This window comes from Gymnoscopelus braueri, assembly GCF_963280865.1.
Source record: "Gymnoscopelus braueri genome assembly, chromosome: 24".
Taxonomy (NCBI): Eukaryota; Metazoa; Chordata; class Actinopteri; order Myctophiformes; family Myctophidae; genus Gymnoscopelus; species Gymnoscopelus braueri.
In genome coordinates this window covers 13,293,509-13,313,040 of record NC_137626.1, presented here as the reverse complement: position 1 = coordinate 13,313,040, position 19,532 = coordinate 13,293,509, and the positions used below count along the sequence as shown (strand labels likewise).

General features: G+C 40.7%; 2 protein-coding genes across 3 annotated transcripts in view; one reads left to right on the top strand and one right to left on the bottom strand.

The window, feature by feature from the left end:
- LOC308080682 (uncharacterized protein) overlaps positions 1 to 1,068 on the bottom strand; it is a 34,709-nt gene extending 33,641 nt beyond the window's left edge. For both annotated transcript variants that reach the window (XM_080422609.1, XM_080422610.1), the window contains exon 1: positions 939 to 1,068. The gene's annotated coding sequence lies outside the window, so the exon portion shown is untranslated. The remainder of the gene's footprint in view (positions 1 to 938) is intronic.
- Positions 1,069 to 14,569: 13,501 nt separating this feature from the next.
- Positions 14,570 to 16,039, top strand: LOC308080482 (EF-hand domain-containing protein 1-like; the record flags this gene model as incomplete). The annotated part of the gene is made up of 1 exon (XM_080422380.1): positions 14,570 to 16,039. One exon carries the CDS (start codon positions 14,570 to 14,572, stop codon positions 16,037 to 16,039), a length of 1,470 nt encoding a protein of 489 aa, XP_080278506.1.
- Positions 16,040 to 19,532: the final 3,493 nt, after the last annotated feature.

Sequence of the window (19,532 nt, the reverse complement as noted above, 5' to 3'; positions counted from 1 at the left end):
CTATTTTCAATGAACGTTTGTTCCGTGATAGGGAGGTAGTGTGAAGTTTCATTCCTGGGGCGGTGAGGGTGTTTCGCTCACTTAATGGGGCATAAAGGGGAACGTTTATCTATCATATTCATCCAAGCTGTCAGAGAGAGACTTTATGCATGACTCATGGATGGAATGCAGATTGTTAATCTATTGTTAAACACACAGTTTTCTTTTTCTGTCCCATTGTCTGTATTGTAACTGGTCTGACCTGTACCATCCTGGTATCATCAGATGAACATCCATCTGACTGAAACATGGATCACCATCAGTGGTGTAAAGTAACTAAGTACATTTACTCAAGTACTGTACTTAAGTACAATTTTGAGGTACTTTTACTTTACTGGAGTATTTCCAATTGTCTATACTTTTACTTCTACTCCACTACATCTCAGAGGCAACTATTGTACTTTTCAGATATAAATTATGATATTATGAAACATAAATTAACCACTTTAGCCCTATTTTATACCTAGGCTATTTGAAAACAGCCGATCAATAATACGCTGAACAAAGTGTGATTAAAAAAATAATAATAATCTCTGTCTGTCCTGCACCGACCTGTTTGTAGGAATAGATGTACATGCTCTACTTTTTTTTTTAAATGTATTTATTTATTCTATTTGGCAATCACTGATCATAAAGAAAAAAAAGGGGAAAAAAAGGTTTCTGAACATTGCTGTACATTTTTACCTATTAGTCAATGTTAGAAATGATCTCATAATGAATTGAATGAATGTGCACAACCGCAAGAATAAAATACTATACTGTACATAATTACATTTTTAAAACGACAATCTTGTCGCAAATACTTTATCATTCATTTAAACATGAAATGCACACTATTTAACCTGTTCATCAAATGGCACATAAACATCTCATAAAACATTTCCTTTTAAGATCCTTACCTGTTGAATTCACATCCAGATCAAGTCAAAGCTGATCCTTCAGAGCAGAGCAGAGGAGACAAAGAAGACAATCTTCACCTTCATCAGTCCTGAGAGTGTGTGACTTGATGAAGGAGTGGTCACATTCTCATTTCTCTTCAAAAACATCTGTGCAACGTCAGACTGCTCTGAAGTGAAAGAAAGTGTCAGGTTACATCTGCTTGTTGTTGTGCGTTGTGACACATCTGTAAAGGGCGTAAGTTGCTATAGTAATAAGGTATTCCCATTAGCCTAAGCCTATTGGTCAGTTTGAAAACAAGTGGTAAACCGAAATGTCAGACTATGCTCCAATACAATCTGCTCATTTAAATGATATTCTGAATATAAAAGTGTGTGAGAGTGTGTGCTTCGGTGACTATATGCTTGCTTATGTGAACATTAGGCGTTGTCATTTTGATGTGCAATTTTATAAGACCGGTTTATGTTTTATTACTGTAGTACGCTGCACTCTTCAACCCATTCTAACTGCAACCTTGGTGCCTTCCCCCCAAAACAATCATATTTGAACTGAGGACGCCCCCACCCTGACAAGCAATTGGAATGTGGGAGTTGAGGCATTACATTTAGTTTGACTCGGTTCCACAGATAAATATTGTGAAAATAGCAGCTCTACAAGCTCACAACGCCTCACGTTGCGAGGCGTTGTGAGCTTGTAGATCGGCTATTTTCATGTTTGCCTCTTTCGTATATTATTTGGTAATTTGACCAATGTTTGAACAGTTTTTAATGTATAGTTTGTTGTTGACTTTTGATGCAGTAATGGCCTTTTTCTTTTCTTCCTTATTTTTGGTGTTAAAAAGGTCTTAAAAGTACTTAAACTGTCACTTTTGCCGTCATCTGAGGACCCCCCAAAAAAACATGTGGGGAGCCCCCTGGGTGGTCCCGACCCACAGGTTGAGAACCACTGGCCTACATACTTGCCTACACATGTTACAGATGGAAGCCAGATGGTTTGGCCTGGAGGTGGTAGAACAACAGCCAATCAGGACGTCAGGAATTTCCTTTAGTGTGGGCCTGTGGGGGCAGCTGAGGATACGAGAGAGAGAGAGAGAGAGAGAGAGAAACTGTTGGCAATGGGGCTTCATTTATACTCAGTGGTGGAAAGTAACTAAGTATTTCTACTTTACTGGAGTATTTACTAATTTTACTTCTACATCTCAGAGGCAAATATTGTACTTTTACTCCACTACAATTATTTGAAATCTTTAGTTACTAGTTACTTTGTAGATTTTGATTATTATTACGAAACATACATTAACCACTATTTACACTTTGGCTGTTTGAAAATAGCAGATCCCTACAAGCTCACAACGCATTGTGAGCTTGTAGATCAGCTATTTCCAAACAATGTTAATACATTTTAATACATTACAATAGAAAACTTGTGAAATGGGGCTCTCACCATAATGAGTAATTTTACTTTGAGTAATTCAAGTTTATTTTGATGCTAATACTTTTGCACTTTTACTCAACTACATTTTGAATACTGTACCTACCGTATTGTATTTCTAAATGGCTACAAATGCATTGCTGCTACAAAATATTTACTCATATGTACACAAGATCTAATAAAGAAACATTACAAAATGTCTTTGGCCTACAAATATATAAACTTGGGTCAGTGCACTGCTGACTGGAGGGGTCTGATTTCACAAAGAGTAAAACTTCTTTGTACTAAACCCAATATACTTCTAAAAACACAACATCCAAACATTTATGACAGCACTCACTCAACAAATAACTTTAAAAAGAAAAAAAGGAAAGAGACAGTGTCTTTTTTTTTAAACCTGTCCTTTTTTAGAAAAAAATACTTAAATAAAAAATTAGGCCACAATACAACTGTCTTAGTGTGAAACTTGAGCTTGTTTTGCTGAACACAGAGTTTGTATCCTGGCTGAGACTGATGACAAGCACACACGGAGCTCCCAGTTGACCACTACAGACGGATACCAAAACACAGTCGCCCACCTGGTATTCCTAAACGTAACCTCAGCAAACTATGTCTAAGCCTAACCTTATTCCTAAACGTAACATTAGTAAAACTATGCCTAATCCTAAACTTATTTCTAACCTTATCCTCAGTAAAACAAATACAAGAACCGCTGGTCCGCGAAAACAAATGGGGGTAGCGTGCTTTGAGGCGAGACTTTCGGTTACCCCAGTCAGCCAACGTCGCCGCAGCCGTGGAGTAATTAAACACCACGAATTACACGGATTACGTTCACACTAACACCCTGGAGCGATTTAGAAGCACTTTATAAGAAATCGAACACTTATGTAGTGTTTTATTGTTGCACATTCATCATGGCAGGTTATAACATGGGCTTTTGGGACAGGACAGCCCCTCTTCACCGGTACGACGTTCAGGTCCGCCGTATCGGCCCGTTCCAACCCACTTTCACCCCTGAGTACCTTCCAGACGTGTACAGGTGATGGCCCCATGAAGACAAAGCCACACATTTGCATTTATATTTGCGAAGGTCGATTCACTGGACGATGAGCAATGGCTTAAGGCAGCAGCAGCCCATGACGCATCTATTGTTCTGGGGGGAGGGGGTTGATTTCTTTCTTTTTCATTCGGCACACCTAGCATATCCTCGCGGCCCAAAAAAGGTTCGATTGCCGGGGTTGGGAAACACAAGGTATCTGTAGTACGCCTAAAATCTGACTACTAGTCATCCTCGACTACAATGGCGACAAACCCATTGGGAACAGGGCATCTGGAAGACATCATTTCAACGTTGATAACTTGTTGTGATGAGTCACCGAACACAGCCCCTTTCCCAGCACTACAGCAGTGGTGGGAAAAGTACTAACATCTTTTATTGAGTATCAATACTTGGTTGCATGCTGAAAATAGCTGATCTACAAGCTTACAACGCGTCGCAGCCAGTGATGAGCTGTGGATTTTTGAACTAGGGGGGCTATATTTTCTGACGTCACGTGCACGCGCACGTGCACGCATGTGCACATAGCCAATCAGCTCAGTGCTAGTTGAAATACTGTATTCAACATGTGATTTTTTATGTAATTATATCTTATTATTTAGTTGCATTGTTAATTTGTTGTTTTTATTTTTGTTTCAATTAATTAATTATTTAATTTTCCTTTTAGTTTTATATAAAAGCCCTTTACATAGACTCACCCACACATAAGTACTTAAAATAATCAAACTAAAATAACAAAGACAACTTGTCTTTGTCTTGTCTCAGAGAACTGGGTCCTCTTCTAAGCGATCCCCTTCACACTCTGCAGTGCAGAGACTGTTGTCTCTCATTGTGAGAGGAATGTAACACATTCAATTCAAGTCCATGGCTTTTCTTGATTAGCCTAATGTTATACAAAGCAGCCAGGTAGACGCTATTGAGAACGGCTCGCCGCTGACGGCGCGAACCTTGAGAGGCTATTGTTTAAACTTTAAGGTGTTAAAGACCGCAGCTGACGGTGCGTGCTCGCGCGTGCATGTGGAGCTCCCAGCCCCCATAGCGCCAGAAGAACTAAGGGGTCGCCGACCCCCCATAGCACCCCCTACAGCTCATCCCTGGTCGCAGCGCAACAGTGAGCTTGTAGATCAGCTATTTTCAGAGCGCCACACCCGAGCGCAAACAAGCATGAAATGACTTGTCTTTTAGTTCTACTGGATCTCTTCTCCACTAGTCCCTCCCTAACATTTTAGTGTAGGTTTTATTTGTTTGACGAAATTGTCAATATATTTAGTCTTAGTTTTAGTCATCAAAGCTTAGTTTTTTCGTCAGTGAAAAAAAGTAGTCGACGAACATTTTTCGTCATAGTTTTAGTCGAGAAAATCAACACTGACACACACACTCAGAGACTTGCAGCTCTGTGGCCCTAAAACCAGCCTGTTATCCATAACAATGTTATCTTCACTAATTATTATCCTTTATTTATTTATTCTGTCTGTTTTTGGCACCTATACAAAGTCCTTCATACTTTTAGTTAGAAACTCCGTTCCAACTCTAATTCAGCTTGCTTAGGACATTACTAAGCTATTACTTTACGTTTTGTAATCTTTAGTTTGAGATTATGTAATTTTTAATGGGAGGTTTCAATTGGAAAATGCCATTTAACTACAAGTGGCGTCAGATGAAATCATAACAATGTTGACTCATTTTTGTAACGTCTCTATAGTCCCAGAATCTTTACACTAGTTATATTCTATACGTCAAAACGTTCATGGATCAGCTGGTTTCGAAGACGTGATTAAGGTGCTCTCATGACCTTTGGGACCAATGCCGGCCTTCTTTAGTTGCCTGAGAAAGTAGGATGTACACCCGCTCCGTGTGTACAATACATCCTTCCCTTCCTGGAGCCTCCCTTCCCTGACTCTGTGATCTCTTCTCCACTAGTCCCTCCCTAACATTTTAATGTAGGTTTTATTTGTTTGACGAAATTGTCAATATATTTAGTCTTAGTTTTAGTCATCAAAGCTTAGTTTTTTCGTCAGTGAAAAAAGGTAGTTGACGAACATTTTTCGTCATAGTTTTAGTCGAGAAAATCAACACTGACACACACACTCAGAGACTTGCAGCTCTGTGGCCCTAAAACCAGCCATACATGCCATGCCTCCAACCACTGCGGATGTGCTAGTTATATGGTACTAGCACACGCACGCACTCACGCACGCACGCACGCACGCACGCACGCACGCACGCACGCACGCACACACACACACACACACACACACACACACACACACACACACACACACACACACACACACACACACACACACACACACACACACACACACACACACACACACACACACACACACACACACACACACACACACATTTATTTATGTCCACACAAAGGAGAGCACACAAGGACACAAATATTAGGTGCAGTAAGGTTACATTCACAAGCTCATGGCATTATGTCTTCATGATACAGTAAGCATGTCACTCAGTACGCTATGGGTAAAAGTAACAGCGTCTCCGCCATATAATTATATATAATTATAGCACAGTAGACAGCACAATACTTTGCCAGCCTTTTTGCCCCCTTTTTGGGCATCCCAAGTTGTTGGAACCCTCTAACAACCAGTCTGTGGGTATAATGTCCCAGGCTGCCAAATATGAAAACAAATAGTCTGCACCTATAACCCAGCTCTGAGATGGTATGCAGATAGTGGTTGGAATTTAATGACCTTAGTCATAAAAGCTTCCTCTAGGCTAGGATCAAAAGGAGCGTGCACACACACGCTATTATTAGTCAGAAATGACTAAACAGCACGTGGTAAAGACATTAAAGCTAAAAAGAAAATTAAATTAACACAACAAAGTCCTGGGGACTTCCATTGTGGTCCCCCACACACACACACACACACACACACACACACACACACACACACACACACACACACACACACACACACACACACACACACACACACACACACACACACACACACACACACACACACACACACACACACACACACACACACACACACACACACACACACACGCAAGGTAAGCACCATTGTCTTAAGGTTGAAGACAATGGTGATTTATGGGTTTGTGTTGTGTAGCAAAGAGCGACGTGTCTCGACATGAGTTCGCTCATGGATCTTCTACTATCTGATTTGAAAAACGGTCCCTCTGTTGAAACAGCAAGCCATAAGCAAGCAGCTTCATGCCACACAGACATACAACAGCCTCTACCCGAGTCTGCAGGTTCATTGTGAGCTCACTAAGACAAGCACACTACAATGTTATCCATAACAATGTTATCCTCACTAATTATTATCCTTTATTTATTTATTCTGTCTGTTTTTGGCACCTATACAAAGTCCTTCATACTTTTAGTTAGAAACTCCGTTCCAACTCTAATTCAGCTTGCTTAGGACATTACTAAGCTATTACTTTACGTTTTGTAATCTTTAGTTTGAGATTATGTAATTTTTCAATGGGAGGTTTCAATTGGAAAATGCCATTTAACTATAAGTGGCGTCAGATGAAATCATAACAATGTTGACACATTTTTGTAAAGTCTCTATAGTCCCCGAATCTTTACACTAGTTATATTCTATACGTCAAAACGTTCATGGATCAGCTGGTTTCGAAGACGTGATTAAGGTGCTCTCGTGACCTTTGGGACCAATGCCGGCCTTCTTTAGTTGCCTGAGAAAGTGGGATGTACACCCGCTCCGTGTGTACAATACATCCTTCCCTTCTAGGACTCTCCCTTCCCTGACTCTGTAATGTAAGCTGCAGGGGCTCAGGGGTTTCACTGCTAGAGGCTTTACTGTATTATTTGGTATGGTATGACCAGTGGCGGCCTGGCGGGCATCCAGGGCAATCAAGCTGTGGCACACAGTGGTGGGAAAAAGTACTCAAATTCTTTACTTAAGTAAAAGTACCAATACTGCGATATAAAATCACTCTGTTACAAGTAAAAGTCCAGAATTAAAAATGTACTTGAGTGAAAGTAAAAAAGTATTGGCAGCAAAATGTACTTAAAGTATCAAAAGTAAAAGTACTAAATATTTGAAAATAGCAGATCTACAAGCTCGCAACGCGTCGCGATGTGACGCGTTGCGACGCGTTGCGAGCTTGTAGATCGGCTATTTTCAAAGAAGTAAAAGTATTGGAAATTGGAAATACTCAAGTAAAGTACAAATACCTCAAAATTGTACTTAAGTACAGTACTTAAGTAAATGTACTTAGTTACTTTACACCACTGGTGGCACATAGGAAGTGAAGTGAGGGGCTATAAACAGGCTATTCCTGTTATAGGGTATAGGGGCTATAGCAGGAAACGAAACATCTGAGAAGATGTTTTTCCCCGTGGAAAAGTTGCCATGTGGATCCGCCATGCGGATGCCGGTTGTTTTGTTGTGTTCTTCCTACTGTTCTGCAGACAGAGGACAGTGTTTGTCACCGTCGCCCCTCCTTCCTGACAGACACACATGTCACTGGCCCACCTCTAGGGAATAGCAGAAACAGTGGTAGAAAAAAAGCACTCAAATTCTCAATACTGCAATGTAGAAATACTCTGTTACAAGTGAAAGGCAGGTGTTCAAAATGTACTTACTTACTTTACACCACTGGTGGTATAGAGTATAGCTACTGATCTGGGTCTGACACCTGGGAGCCATGTTGCACCACCTCACACACAAGTTCAAACTTAGCCTAGTTATAGCTTAAATGGCTTTTTAAAAGCTTGAGTTCAGTTGTTTAACGCTGTGCATCCACAGCCTCATCTGACCCCGTAAAATAAACAACACACGCCCTGCCACAGCTGCGTAGAGCTGCAATTATGTCAGACAAGCACGCAAATATTTGGTACACACAGCAGACGGAATAGCCTTTGGCAAATAACCTTTGGCGAACATCCATGACACCCAATAAATAAATAAAAACACATACGTACTGACAAGATACAAATAATAATATGATCTAGAACTTCATATTCAAAATATGCTACTCCAATCTAATTCAACAGAAAAAGGCAATAACGTGAGAACAGATAAAAACACATCATCTTGGGCTAAAGCAGCACTAAGTAACTTTCCTCTTCTACCCCGGATTTGAACCTGCAGTTTCCTGCTTAAGTGCTGACATTTGTTACCATTGAGCTAATAGAGCCGGCATGCTTGCTCAGGGGATAAATTGAATCTTGACCATCAGGTCAAAATCTGGGTCAGATCCCGTGTCTAGGTGAGACGTGACATTTGTCACGATTCAAATGTCACGTCCGTCTTATACGGATAGGAATCAGCTTCCTTAAAATAGGAAGTTTGGGAGAGTGTCATTCTAATTGACTGGTAAAGATGTTCCTGTGACTCTTCCGGTGCATTGTCCTCATAAAACATAAGGCGAAGAGTCACTGGCAACATGAGCAAAGTTTCTTTACTTGGTATTTCTCCGTATGCCTTAGTTACAACAAGCGTTTCGGCTAACCGGCCTTCGTCAGTGTGTGGAAATGTATGTGTTTGCTTCCTGTTAAGGAGGAGGTGATAGGAGGCACACTAAATGACTTATATCATCATCATCATAACCTTTATTTATGCTCGGAAAATACAATCGAGGGGCAGGCCCTCATTTTCAATGTAGCCCGAGAATGTATCTCAACACTTGTGTATCAAAACACCATAATACACAAGTAATATAATCACACTTGACAATACAAATAAACTAATAAATAATCCAACAACCAAGGTTTGTCACTGGGGACATCGGGCATAAATGCTGTTCAGAAATCAGCTTCAACTATTGGTTGATAAGGCATATCGACACATACTGAACAATACCATGTAGATGACTTCAGTAGCATGCTAAAAGAAAATAGCAGGTCTACAAGCTCATAGCGCAGCACCGAGTGCCGCGCTATGAGCTTGTATATCTGCTATTTTTGAATAGCCAAAGTATAAAATATGGATAAAGGGGTTAAAATGATTGTGACGCTTTATTAACTAATTTTGCTGGGGACCCCCTGGTACCCCCCAAAGGCCCATGGGGGTCCCCAGACCCCACTTTTGAGAACCAATGATTTATCTATGTTAACTACTGTATGTCTGAGTAAAAGTACAAATGTATTGGTATCAAAATGTACTTAAAGTACCAAAAGTAGAAAGTACTCATTATGCAGAATGTCCCATTTCAAGTTTTCAAATCTTTTGAAAATAGCAGATCTACAAGCTCACAATGCGTCGCATCACAAAGGCCCTTGTTTAACTGTTAATAGATCTAATTAGATGACATTTAAATATGGAGAACATTTTTTCTAATTAAAAAATATATAAAGAATGTTTTTATATAGAGATTGCGATTCACAAAACCAAAGGGTTTTCTATTGGGCTACTCCATTATTCCAGTGCCAATCATAAGAAAGGAGCCATTTCAGAAGTTCCAGAATCTTCTTTCATGGTCAAGGGATAAAGTGTTTCTGTCGCCGGCGTTGTTTTCCACTCAATACACTTCGGTGCGGAAAGCTCACATAATCCCTTAGAATTAGCATCCCCTCACGATAGGCATTAGTGGTGTCAATGCAACAAAGGACTTGATGTGACTTTATTATGAGTGATAACTTCTCAGCATGTGATATCTTGTTTTCTTTGGTGTCTGCTTATATAGGACTTGATATGACGTTCACATAATCTGTTAGATGGGGGATGGAATATTATGCCATCTGGTGTGGGGTTTGAAAGTGAACATTTGAGGGTTAGATACCAAGCGTCTTCAAGAATAAAATCTTAACACACTCCACATATGGTTAGATTAACATATTGTATATCAATGTTTTCTGCCTGTGTGAATGCAGTTTTTTCCTCATTTCTCTTGTGTTGTGATGACTAAGTTCCTCTATCAGAGATCAAAGGAGCCCATAAATGGTGTGTGTCAGTGGTAACGTGGCCAGTTTACAGTTTGAAGCCCGTCTGTTGTTGAATAATTAATACCAGAAGACACTGGTCTTTATAGAAACCACACGCCATGGCAACATGACAACTTGAATTTGCACTTCATGAAAAGCTCTCTCTGATCATCTTTCCTGTCGTGAACAGTGGTAGAAAGTAACTAAGTGCATTTACTCAAGGTACTTTTACTTCTACTCCATTACACCTCAGAGGCAAATATTGTACTTTTACTCCACTACAATTATTTGAAAACCTAGTTACTTTGCAGATATAATACATTACTTCAGCCCTATTTTAGGCTATTTGAAAATAGCTAATATGTATAACAACATGTGATGCGACGCGTTGTGAGCTTGTAGATCTGCTATTTTCAAACATTCTAGTACTTTTACTTTTGGTACTTTAAGTACATTTTGATACCAATACTCGTCTACTTTTACTCCAGTAAATGTTTTATTCCAGACTTTTACTTGTAACAGAGTATTTCTACGATGCAGTATTGATACTTCTACTTAAGTGAAACATGTGAGAATGTTTTCCACCACTGGCCGTGAAGCATGTAAATCCCAAAGCCTGCAGACACTTTACATTTCTTCCAAAGTGAGCAGGCCAACTTGCAACAAGGTGAGACTTCATGTTCACTAGCAGGGATTCCATATTATGCACATGATGCCTCGAATGGGTGATAACCTTGTGAAGTCAATAAACTGTGTAGAGTTTCCTGAAGGAAGGAAGGAAGGATGGGATCTGTGCCTGTCTGCGTCTGCCATGGCACGCCTTGGGAGCAGTGTTGCCAGATTCTGTGAGAGAAGCAAGCAACCAGGTGTAGGAAAACCAGCCCAAAAGAAGCGACTATGGGCCACATGAGCACTTTAACATATACGTCAGCTATTTGAAAATAGAAGATCTATTCGGCTATTTTCAAATAAAATCTTGCGGGGAAATCATTAATAATAAGCAGATCTGGCAACCCTGTTTGGGAGACCACCACCACCACCATTAAGACACACAAACCTGTCAACACTGGTGCCTGACAAATGGAGCTCTTGGAAACATGTTAGAGACGAGCTCGTGCGTGTTCAGGGTGATATGGCATCCCATTACCACAGATAGACCCAGACATATTTACATCCTTGACAGCTAATACACCAGACGTTGTTGTGGTTGATGAAGAGTCCAGAGAAGTGTCTGTTTTAGAGATAGCATGCACCTTTGACCATAGCCTAGAGGATGTCATTAAATACCAACCACTCCTACATACCATCTCAGAGCTGGGTTATAGGTGCAGACTATTTGTTTTTATATTCGGCAGCCTGGGACATACCCACAGACTAGTTGCTAGAGGGCTTCAACAACTTAGGATGCCCAAAAAGGAGGCAAAAAAGCTGGCAAAGTATTGTGCTGTCTCTGCTATAATTGGCAGCCGCCACATATAGCGGACACGGTGTTACTTATAATACCCATAGAGTACTGAGTGACATGCCTATTGTATCATGAAAACATATGCCATGATTTTGTCAATGTAACCCTACTGCACCTATAATATTTATGTCCCTGTATGTATTCTACTTTATGTGGACATAAATACTTGGTTAAAATGTGAGTGTGTGTGTGTGTCTGTCTGTGTGTCTGCTGCTATTCTTACGCATCTTTTAAGTCTTACCTCAGTTGCTGCCTGCTCACTCCTCATGCATTGGAAGGGGAAGCATGAGCTCAGTTCGGGGCTCTCCCCAGGCTGGCAGAGGGAGAGTAGTGCCCAGGATGACAGCTCTTAGGCAATTGGCACTGCATGGGTGAAAAAAAAAACATGGGTTACAAAAATCGTGAGATAAAAGTAAAAAAAAGTACAATGATAAGGGTTAGGTATTGTACTTGCAAGTACTCTGGCAATGGGTACAACGGGTATTGCATAACCCCATGCATTCCCAACAGGCATCGCCCTAGTATTAAAATACATACATCGTGGTAGATATATTTCCCAGCATATTATTTATTGCATTGGTTCTCAAAGTGGTGTCCGGGGACCCCCAGGGGTCCATGGGGGTGTTCCAGGGGGTCCCCAGCAAAATGTGTTAATATAGCATCACAATAATTCTAACCACTTTAACCTTTTATACTTTGGTTATTCAAAAATAGCAGATCTACAAGCTCATAGCGCGGCACCGAGTGCCGTGCTATGAGCTTGTAGATCTGCTATTTTTGAAAAAATCGTGACAATTTCTGCAAACCTTTGTATACATATTCTTTAAAGCGAACATTTGTAACTCAAATCTTTGCTTCTGGGGGGTGCCTGGAACAAATATTTTGAAATGGGAGTCCGGCCAAATACATATCATTTTGGGGGTCCTTGACATGAAAAAGTTTGAGAACAACTGATTTATTGCGTCTCTTGCCTCTGTCACTGATCCTATCTGCCTCTGAAAGTAGGTCACGGAGGGTCAACTGTCTGTCGCCTATGGGCATATTACACACAGAGAAGGCAAACTAACTGTTTATGGTCTTCATTATCCCTGTATAAGTGATAATTGTAGATATAAATATATTATAAACGGAAACATTCCCCCCAACCCCCCCCCCCCCCATGGGGAGCGTATGGCCTTGACCGTTTAGTCAAGAATGTCAAAAATGTTTAACAAATACTTGTTTTCATCTGCTTTATCTCTTCCTGCGTACGTGTTGTCAATGTCCAACTTACAGTTATCTGTTAGGCTATCCTGTAACTTCAACAAGGCTAAGTACATTTAGTTAAATTGAAACATGTCTGATAAACATGTTTGTGTTTGTGTGTATGTGTATGTGTATGTGTATGTGTGTGTGTGTGTGTGTGTGTGTGTGTGTGTGTGTGTGTGTGTGTGTGTTTATCACACTTCTAATTGATCCCCAGTGGTAGAAACACATGCTTTACAGCGGATCAGGCCATTTCCCAGAAATGATCCTCTGACACACAACTGAAAGTGAAAGTATACCATGCAGCTGTTCAGTGTCTGTACTAGTAGCTACACGACCCCATTAGCCACTCTAAACTCTCTGAAACCCCCCCGGGCATGCATTGACCTGCTTGTAGAACCACTACAAAAACGTAGAGACATAATACAAACACGAGTGAATCAACTAAACAGCATAGCAGTGTTCTCTCACAGCAGTGTGTGTGCTACAAGCTCACAGCACTTGTAGATCGGCTAATGATACATATCATTTATCATCATTTAAAAAATCATTGCTGTCGGGAAATCTTATCTCGTATCTCTGCAATTCCACCAAGGGTCTACTCTAAATGGACCCTTACAGGTCTGTGACTCAGAGGCAGTAGAAATGGTAGCAACTGGTTCCATTTGTACACTTTCAGAGTTAAATTCAATGGTGAAAAGTAACTAAATATATTTACTCAATTAATGTACTTAAGTATAATTTTGAGGTACTTTTACTTTACTTGAGTATTTCCAATTTTCAATACTTTTACTTCTACTCCACTACATCTCAGAGGAAAATATGGTACTTTTACCCCACTACAATTATTTGAAAACATAATTTACTAGTTACTTTCTAGATTTGGATGAATATTACAAAATATACAGTACATTAACCACTCAGCCCTATATATACTCCAACTATTTGTAAAAAGCCGATCTACAATCTCACAACGTGTCTCAAAGCGACACGCTGTGAGCTTGTAGATCTGCTAGTTTCAAAGGATGTTTATACATTTGAAAAGTTGTGTAATGGGACATTCCGCGTAATGACTTTTTGTTACTGTAAGTACATTTTGATGCCAATACTTTTGTACTTTTAATCAAGTAAAATTTGAATACCGGACTTTTACTTGTAACAGAGTATTTCTACATTGCAATGTTGATACTTTTACTTAAGTAAAAAATGTGTAGTCTTTTTCCACCACTGGTAGACAGAAATCATGTCAAATGACATAATGCTAAACACAGGGATCCTTGGAACTAAACAGGTTGGGAATCACTGGGCTAGACAGGTGTGTGGGAGGAAACACTTCCTAGCAACAGTTACTAAGCACGGATTGGTGGCTGGAAAGTGACATCAGCGCATACCCACTATTGGGCTTCTCTCAACAGAATGACGTCAGCAAAGTTCTACAGCCAAGAGTATAAAAAGGCCCAGGCGAGGACTTTTGTCCCGATATATCTTTTTAATATCTTCAAGAACTTAAAACTGTTGTAACTGAGAGACCGTAAAAACAGCCATGTCTAAAAATACCGAAACCAGCAATATGCTGTTTTCAGCTAATACCCCATGGCAACCGTTATATGTGGCCTTAGACAAGAAGATTCTGCGTTTCTACGCCTACATCTATGAGGAAGTGAAGCACTCGCAGATGGAGAGCTACCGCGTGCGACCCGTGGTCATTTACTACTATCTGGAGGACGAGACCATGTACATCATCGAGCCACAGGTGGAAAACTCCGGACTGTGTCAGGGCAAGTTGACCAAGCGCCAGCGTCTGCCCAAGAACGAGTGGGGCGACTTCTACCACTGGAGCGACTTGAACATAGCCGTCGACATAACGGTGTACGGGGTCAAATACCGCATCACGCACTGTGACCTCTTCACGCAGAACTTCATGGAGAGCAAAGGCATAGCTTTGAACGACCCGGAGCCGACCCCGAGGGATCCTTACATCACACATCGTCTCCAACCAGAGCGTTGCTTTACCACGCCGCCCGACTTTGACCGGTTGAAGCAGTTCCTCACGCTGGACCGCAAGGTATTGCGTTTCTTTGGCATGTGGCACTGCAGTGAAGTTCCGACTGAAGCCAGGCCCGTGACCATTCAGTATTACCTTGCAGATGACACGGTGGAGATCCTAGAGGTCCACAAGGAGAACTGCGGCCGAGACCCCTTCCCTGTCCTGTTGAAAAGGCAGAAGCTCCCCAAGGAAGTTAGACAATCTTTCCCCAGCTGTGTGCTGGAAGTCACCAAACGGGAAGTGGTTGAATATTTCACTCCCAAAGACTTCAAGGTCGGGGAGAAGGTGGAAATTCTGGGCCGTACCTTCACACTGTACAAATGTGATGACTTCACCAAGACCTTCTATGAGCAGAACTACCCGCGCATAAATCTAAGGCCCAAGGAAATGCCAGAGAAGAAGCTCGATGAAGTGTCGAGGGAGATTCCTAAGTACAACGGTTTCGGCTCACTCGAGGACACTATCGAGAACTGCCTGAATCCTCTATTCCCAAAGCGCCCCAAAAAGGACTACATTAAGATGATGGACATGGACAAGAAAGTGTTGCGCTACGTCGCCAGGCTGGACACCAAGAACGTCAACGACGAGGGTCGTTTCTTCATCCTGTCTTACTTCCTGGCCAACGACACGATCAACATTTACGAGCGGCCCATCCGCGGGATCGTCGGCGGCATGTTCCTGAGTAAGACGCGCATCCCCAAGCAAGGCAGCTCCGTGGAGAATCCCGTGTTCTACGGACCATGTGACTTTGCAATTGGATCTATCGTGGACGTTTTCGGAAACCGCTTCATCCTGGAAGATGCCGACCTCTTTGTGCTGAAGTACATGGAAACCATCGCAGACCAGGTCCCCATTGAGACCATGGACTCCTTGCGGCGAAAGCTAGGCGGTCTGATTCCAGAGAAAGAGATGGTTGCAACCGGAATGACTTGTGATGATGATGTACCACAGCTCTTTTCTGCTTAGAAACATCTGAATGCTGTACTCCTCATTTTGTGCATTTAATAGAATAGATAGACTAGCATAAGCATTACCCATTGTACCCGTTGTTAGAGTACACTGTGCAGCACCCATCATAGTACTTGGAGGCCAGTCTATGACGGCAGTACGATGACGTTATATTGATGACATCAGCAATCTCCATATATGGACATTAATGGCACACAGTCAGACAGACACAACCTCTGATCCGAATGGTTTCCCACTTGGCACTCTACTACTCTACTCCCTTGGGTGCTCGGTGATACACATGGCAAGTTTGAAGTCGATTGGTCAGACAGTTCTCGAGATGCAGTTACGAGGTGGGGGACACAGACATTTATGGATAGAGATTATAGACAATTGATATGACACAACAGCCAAGCAGTCTCTGTTCGGGGAATTTAGGTTCACGACATCGTCCGAGAAAGACCAATTCCTCCTACAGATGGAGCAGATGGATGCAAAAAAAGAGCATGGCGATGCAAAGAGAACACTGGAGAAGGCAAGCGGAGCGCCTCAAGGAATAGATGTCGGATTACGAACAGCTAGCAGAACGCCGGATGGTGCAATTTGTGGACAGCATCGTGGAGAGGGAGAGGTATCGTGTGTGGAGACGACTATTCGAACATTTAAGGGCACTTCAAAGATGGGTGTTGAGGCACTTCAACAGTGCTGCTTATTTGTGATGGACATACATCTCTCGATCATGCCCTCCTGGGTGAAACTCCTCGCTGCCCCTGACTGTGTTAGTGCATAGCTTATTATTATATATTTTTTGTTATATTTGTTTTACCTTTTTTATTAAGCACAAGGAAAATATACAGAAGAAGACAGGGAATAGATATACAAAATGAAGGTAGAATGAGGAAATAATGCAATCAAGCGGCAAAGGAGCAATCATTATACCAAAAGTAATCTAAAGGCAATTATAGAGGCACATATGATCTTGTGGACGGTGGCCAAAATAGGCACCTGACAATTATTTTTTGTTTAGAAATAAAGGAGAAAGAGAACATGGATTTGCAAAGAGAACACTTTTCATCATGAGTGATGTTGAGGCATTTCAAGCTGTTGAGGGAAGCACTTATAGACTGCTGCTGATTCACACAAATCTCTACTTATATTATGCTCTCCTGGTGAATATCCTTTCCAGAGCCATGTGATATTTTTTTATAGTATTTTATTTGATTTTATTTCAAGTTATTTTTTAGATCTTTTTTTTAATTATCATTAAGCGCAAAGGAAAGTATACAGAGCAAGAAACGGAATAGCATGAACGACAGAATTGATGCAGTCACACCGAACTTTGATTCCGCCTATGCGGGCGGATTCTGCCAATGCTTTTCAATGGGAAAAAGCGTTGTCATAATACGCCCACAAAGGCAGAATTAAAGTTCGGTGTGTGACCGCACCCAACAACTGAATTGCTGCTACAATCGAATGAAAATCATGCATAGGCATTAAAGGCAAGTGGAGGGGGGAAATGCACATGAAAGTAATTATGAATTAGGATTTTTACTGGGTGACACTGAAGGGGCAGCCGTCTAGCACAGCCTCATCTGTTTGTATGTATATACTATTATGTCCCTCAAATGTGTGTGTGTCCTCGTGTCCTTTGATCTCACAAACCACTACACTGATCAGTGCCAAATGTCTTGTGAGGGCTGCGGAATATCATATTTTTCACATTCTGTAAATCTCTCACCTTTTTTCTGTTAATGTTTTTCCCATTTTGTGAATTCATCCCTCCAAAGCTGTGCAAGACTTAAGTAATCAATGGGACATCGTAAATTTAACAACAGAGGTTTTTTTTTTTTACAGGAGAGTCAAGCCGTTATTAGCCCCAGTCTTGTTTTTATTATCTCTGCCAGGCCGAAGGCAAGCGGGAGATTAAGTTTTCACCCATGTGTGTCTGTCCGTTTGTCTGTCGGCCAAGGAATCTACAAACGTTTTTCTTCACATTTTATATATGTTTTAAATTAGATAGATAGATAGATATTGTGTTTACCCTGTGATTAAGAATACTTTGTGTTGTTACAGTGCTTAATACAGTATATCTGGTGATCTACCTCCATCATATTCAGCGATGCTAGTTTAGTTGATTATTGATTATCATTATTTGTTTAATCTTATACACTCTACCTACACATGTTCCCTGTCTGTTGTATTGTTTGTTGGTATGCGTTTTATGTATATTTAGTTCCTTATTCTACAATGTTTCATATCTTTAGTTAATTGCTAAGTGCCAGCACATGCAGTGCTGTTTAGTGCAGTGGCTTACCTTTGTTAATTACATTTTATTTGTGTGTGTGTGTGTGTGTGTGTGTGTGTGTGTGTGTGTGTGTGTGTGTGTGTGTGTGTGTGTGTGTGTGTGTGTGTGTGTGTGTGTGTGTGTGTGTGTGTGTGTGTGTTTATATGTGATCAGTACAGTATACAGACCGTATGTTTATTTCTGTTTAATTCTGATTTGTTTCAGACCACACACTCTCCAAAACAGAGAAGTATCTGTAGGCTGTCTGTTATCTAATTACTGGACATCCACCTTGCCTCATCCTTTGTATTCTGACTAACAGCCCAGGGCAAGGGGGAGGTGATTTCTTAAATGTAATTTGGTACAAATGGCCTCGTTATTAACCCATTAAGATCTGAGGCCGAGTCTACAAATGCCTTCGCAGTAGTTCTCAAACTTCTTCCATGTCAAGAACCCCCAAAATTTATATATAATCTGACCACGGACCCCCATCTGAAAATGTTTGTGCCAGAGGAGATTTGTTTTAAAAAAAAATCTAAATTCTTCAAAATTCCTCAAACACTTTCAACATTTTTCAAACATGTTAAAAAATAGCAGATGTACAAGCTCCCAGCGTGGCACGAAGTGATGCGCTCTGAGCTTTTAGATCTGCTATTTTTGAATAGCCAACGCTAAAATCTAAAATGACACGCATTTTTTGACGCATTGTGAGCTTGTAGATCGACTATTTTCAAATAGCCAAAGTATATATATATATATATATATATATATATATATATATATATATATATATATATATATGTCTGAAGTGGTTCATTAATAGTAATAGAAATCTACAAAGTAACTAGTAAATAAGATTCTCAGATAATTGTAGTGGTGTAAAAGTACAATATTTTCCTCTGAGATGTAGTGGAGTAGAAGTAAAAGTATTGAAAATGGGAAATCAAACTTGTACTGAAGTACAGTACTTGAGTACATGTACTTAGTTACTTTCCACCACTGCATAAGTCTATATTTTAAGATAGGAATCCACAAAAGAACATCGATTACAACACAAAGCTATTCAAATTGTTTATTTTTAGACGAGAGAGAAGTCAGACACCACACATCCGAACGGAGCAGACGATTCACCATCATTATTATTCTCATTTATTTCAGAATTTATTAAATCCATTTCACACACACATGTACAAAGGTTTAAACCCCCAACACAAACGTGTGGTCCCA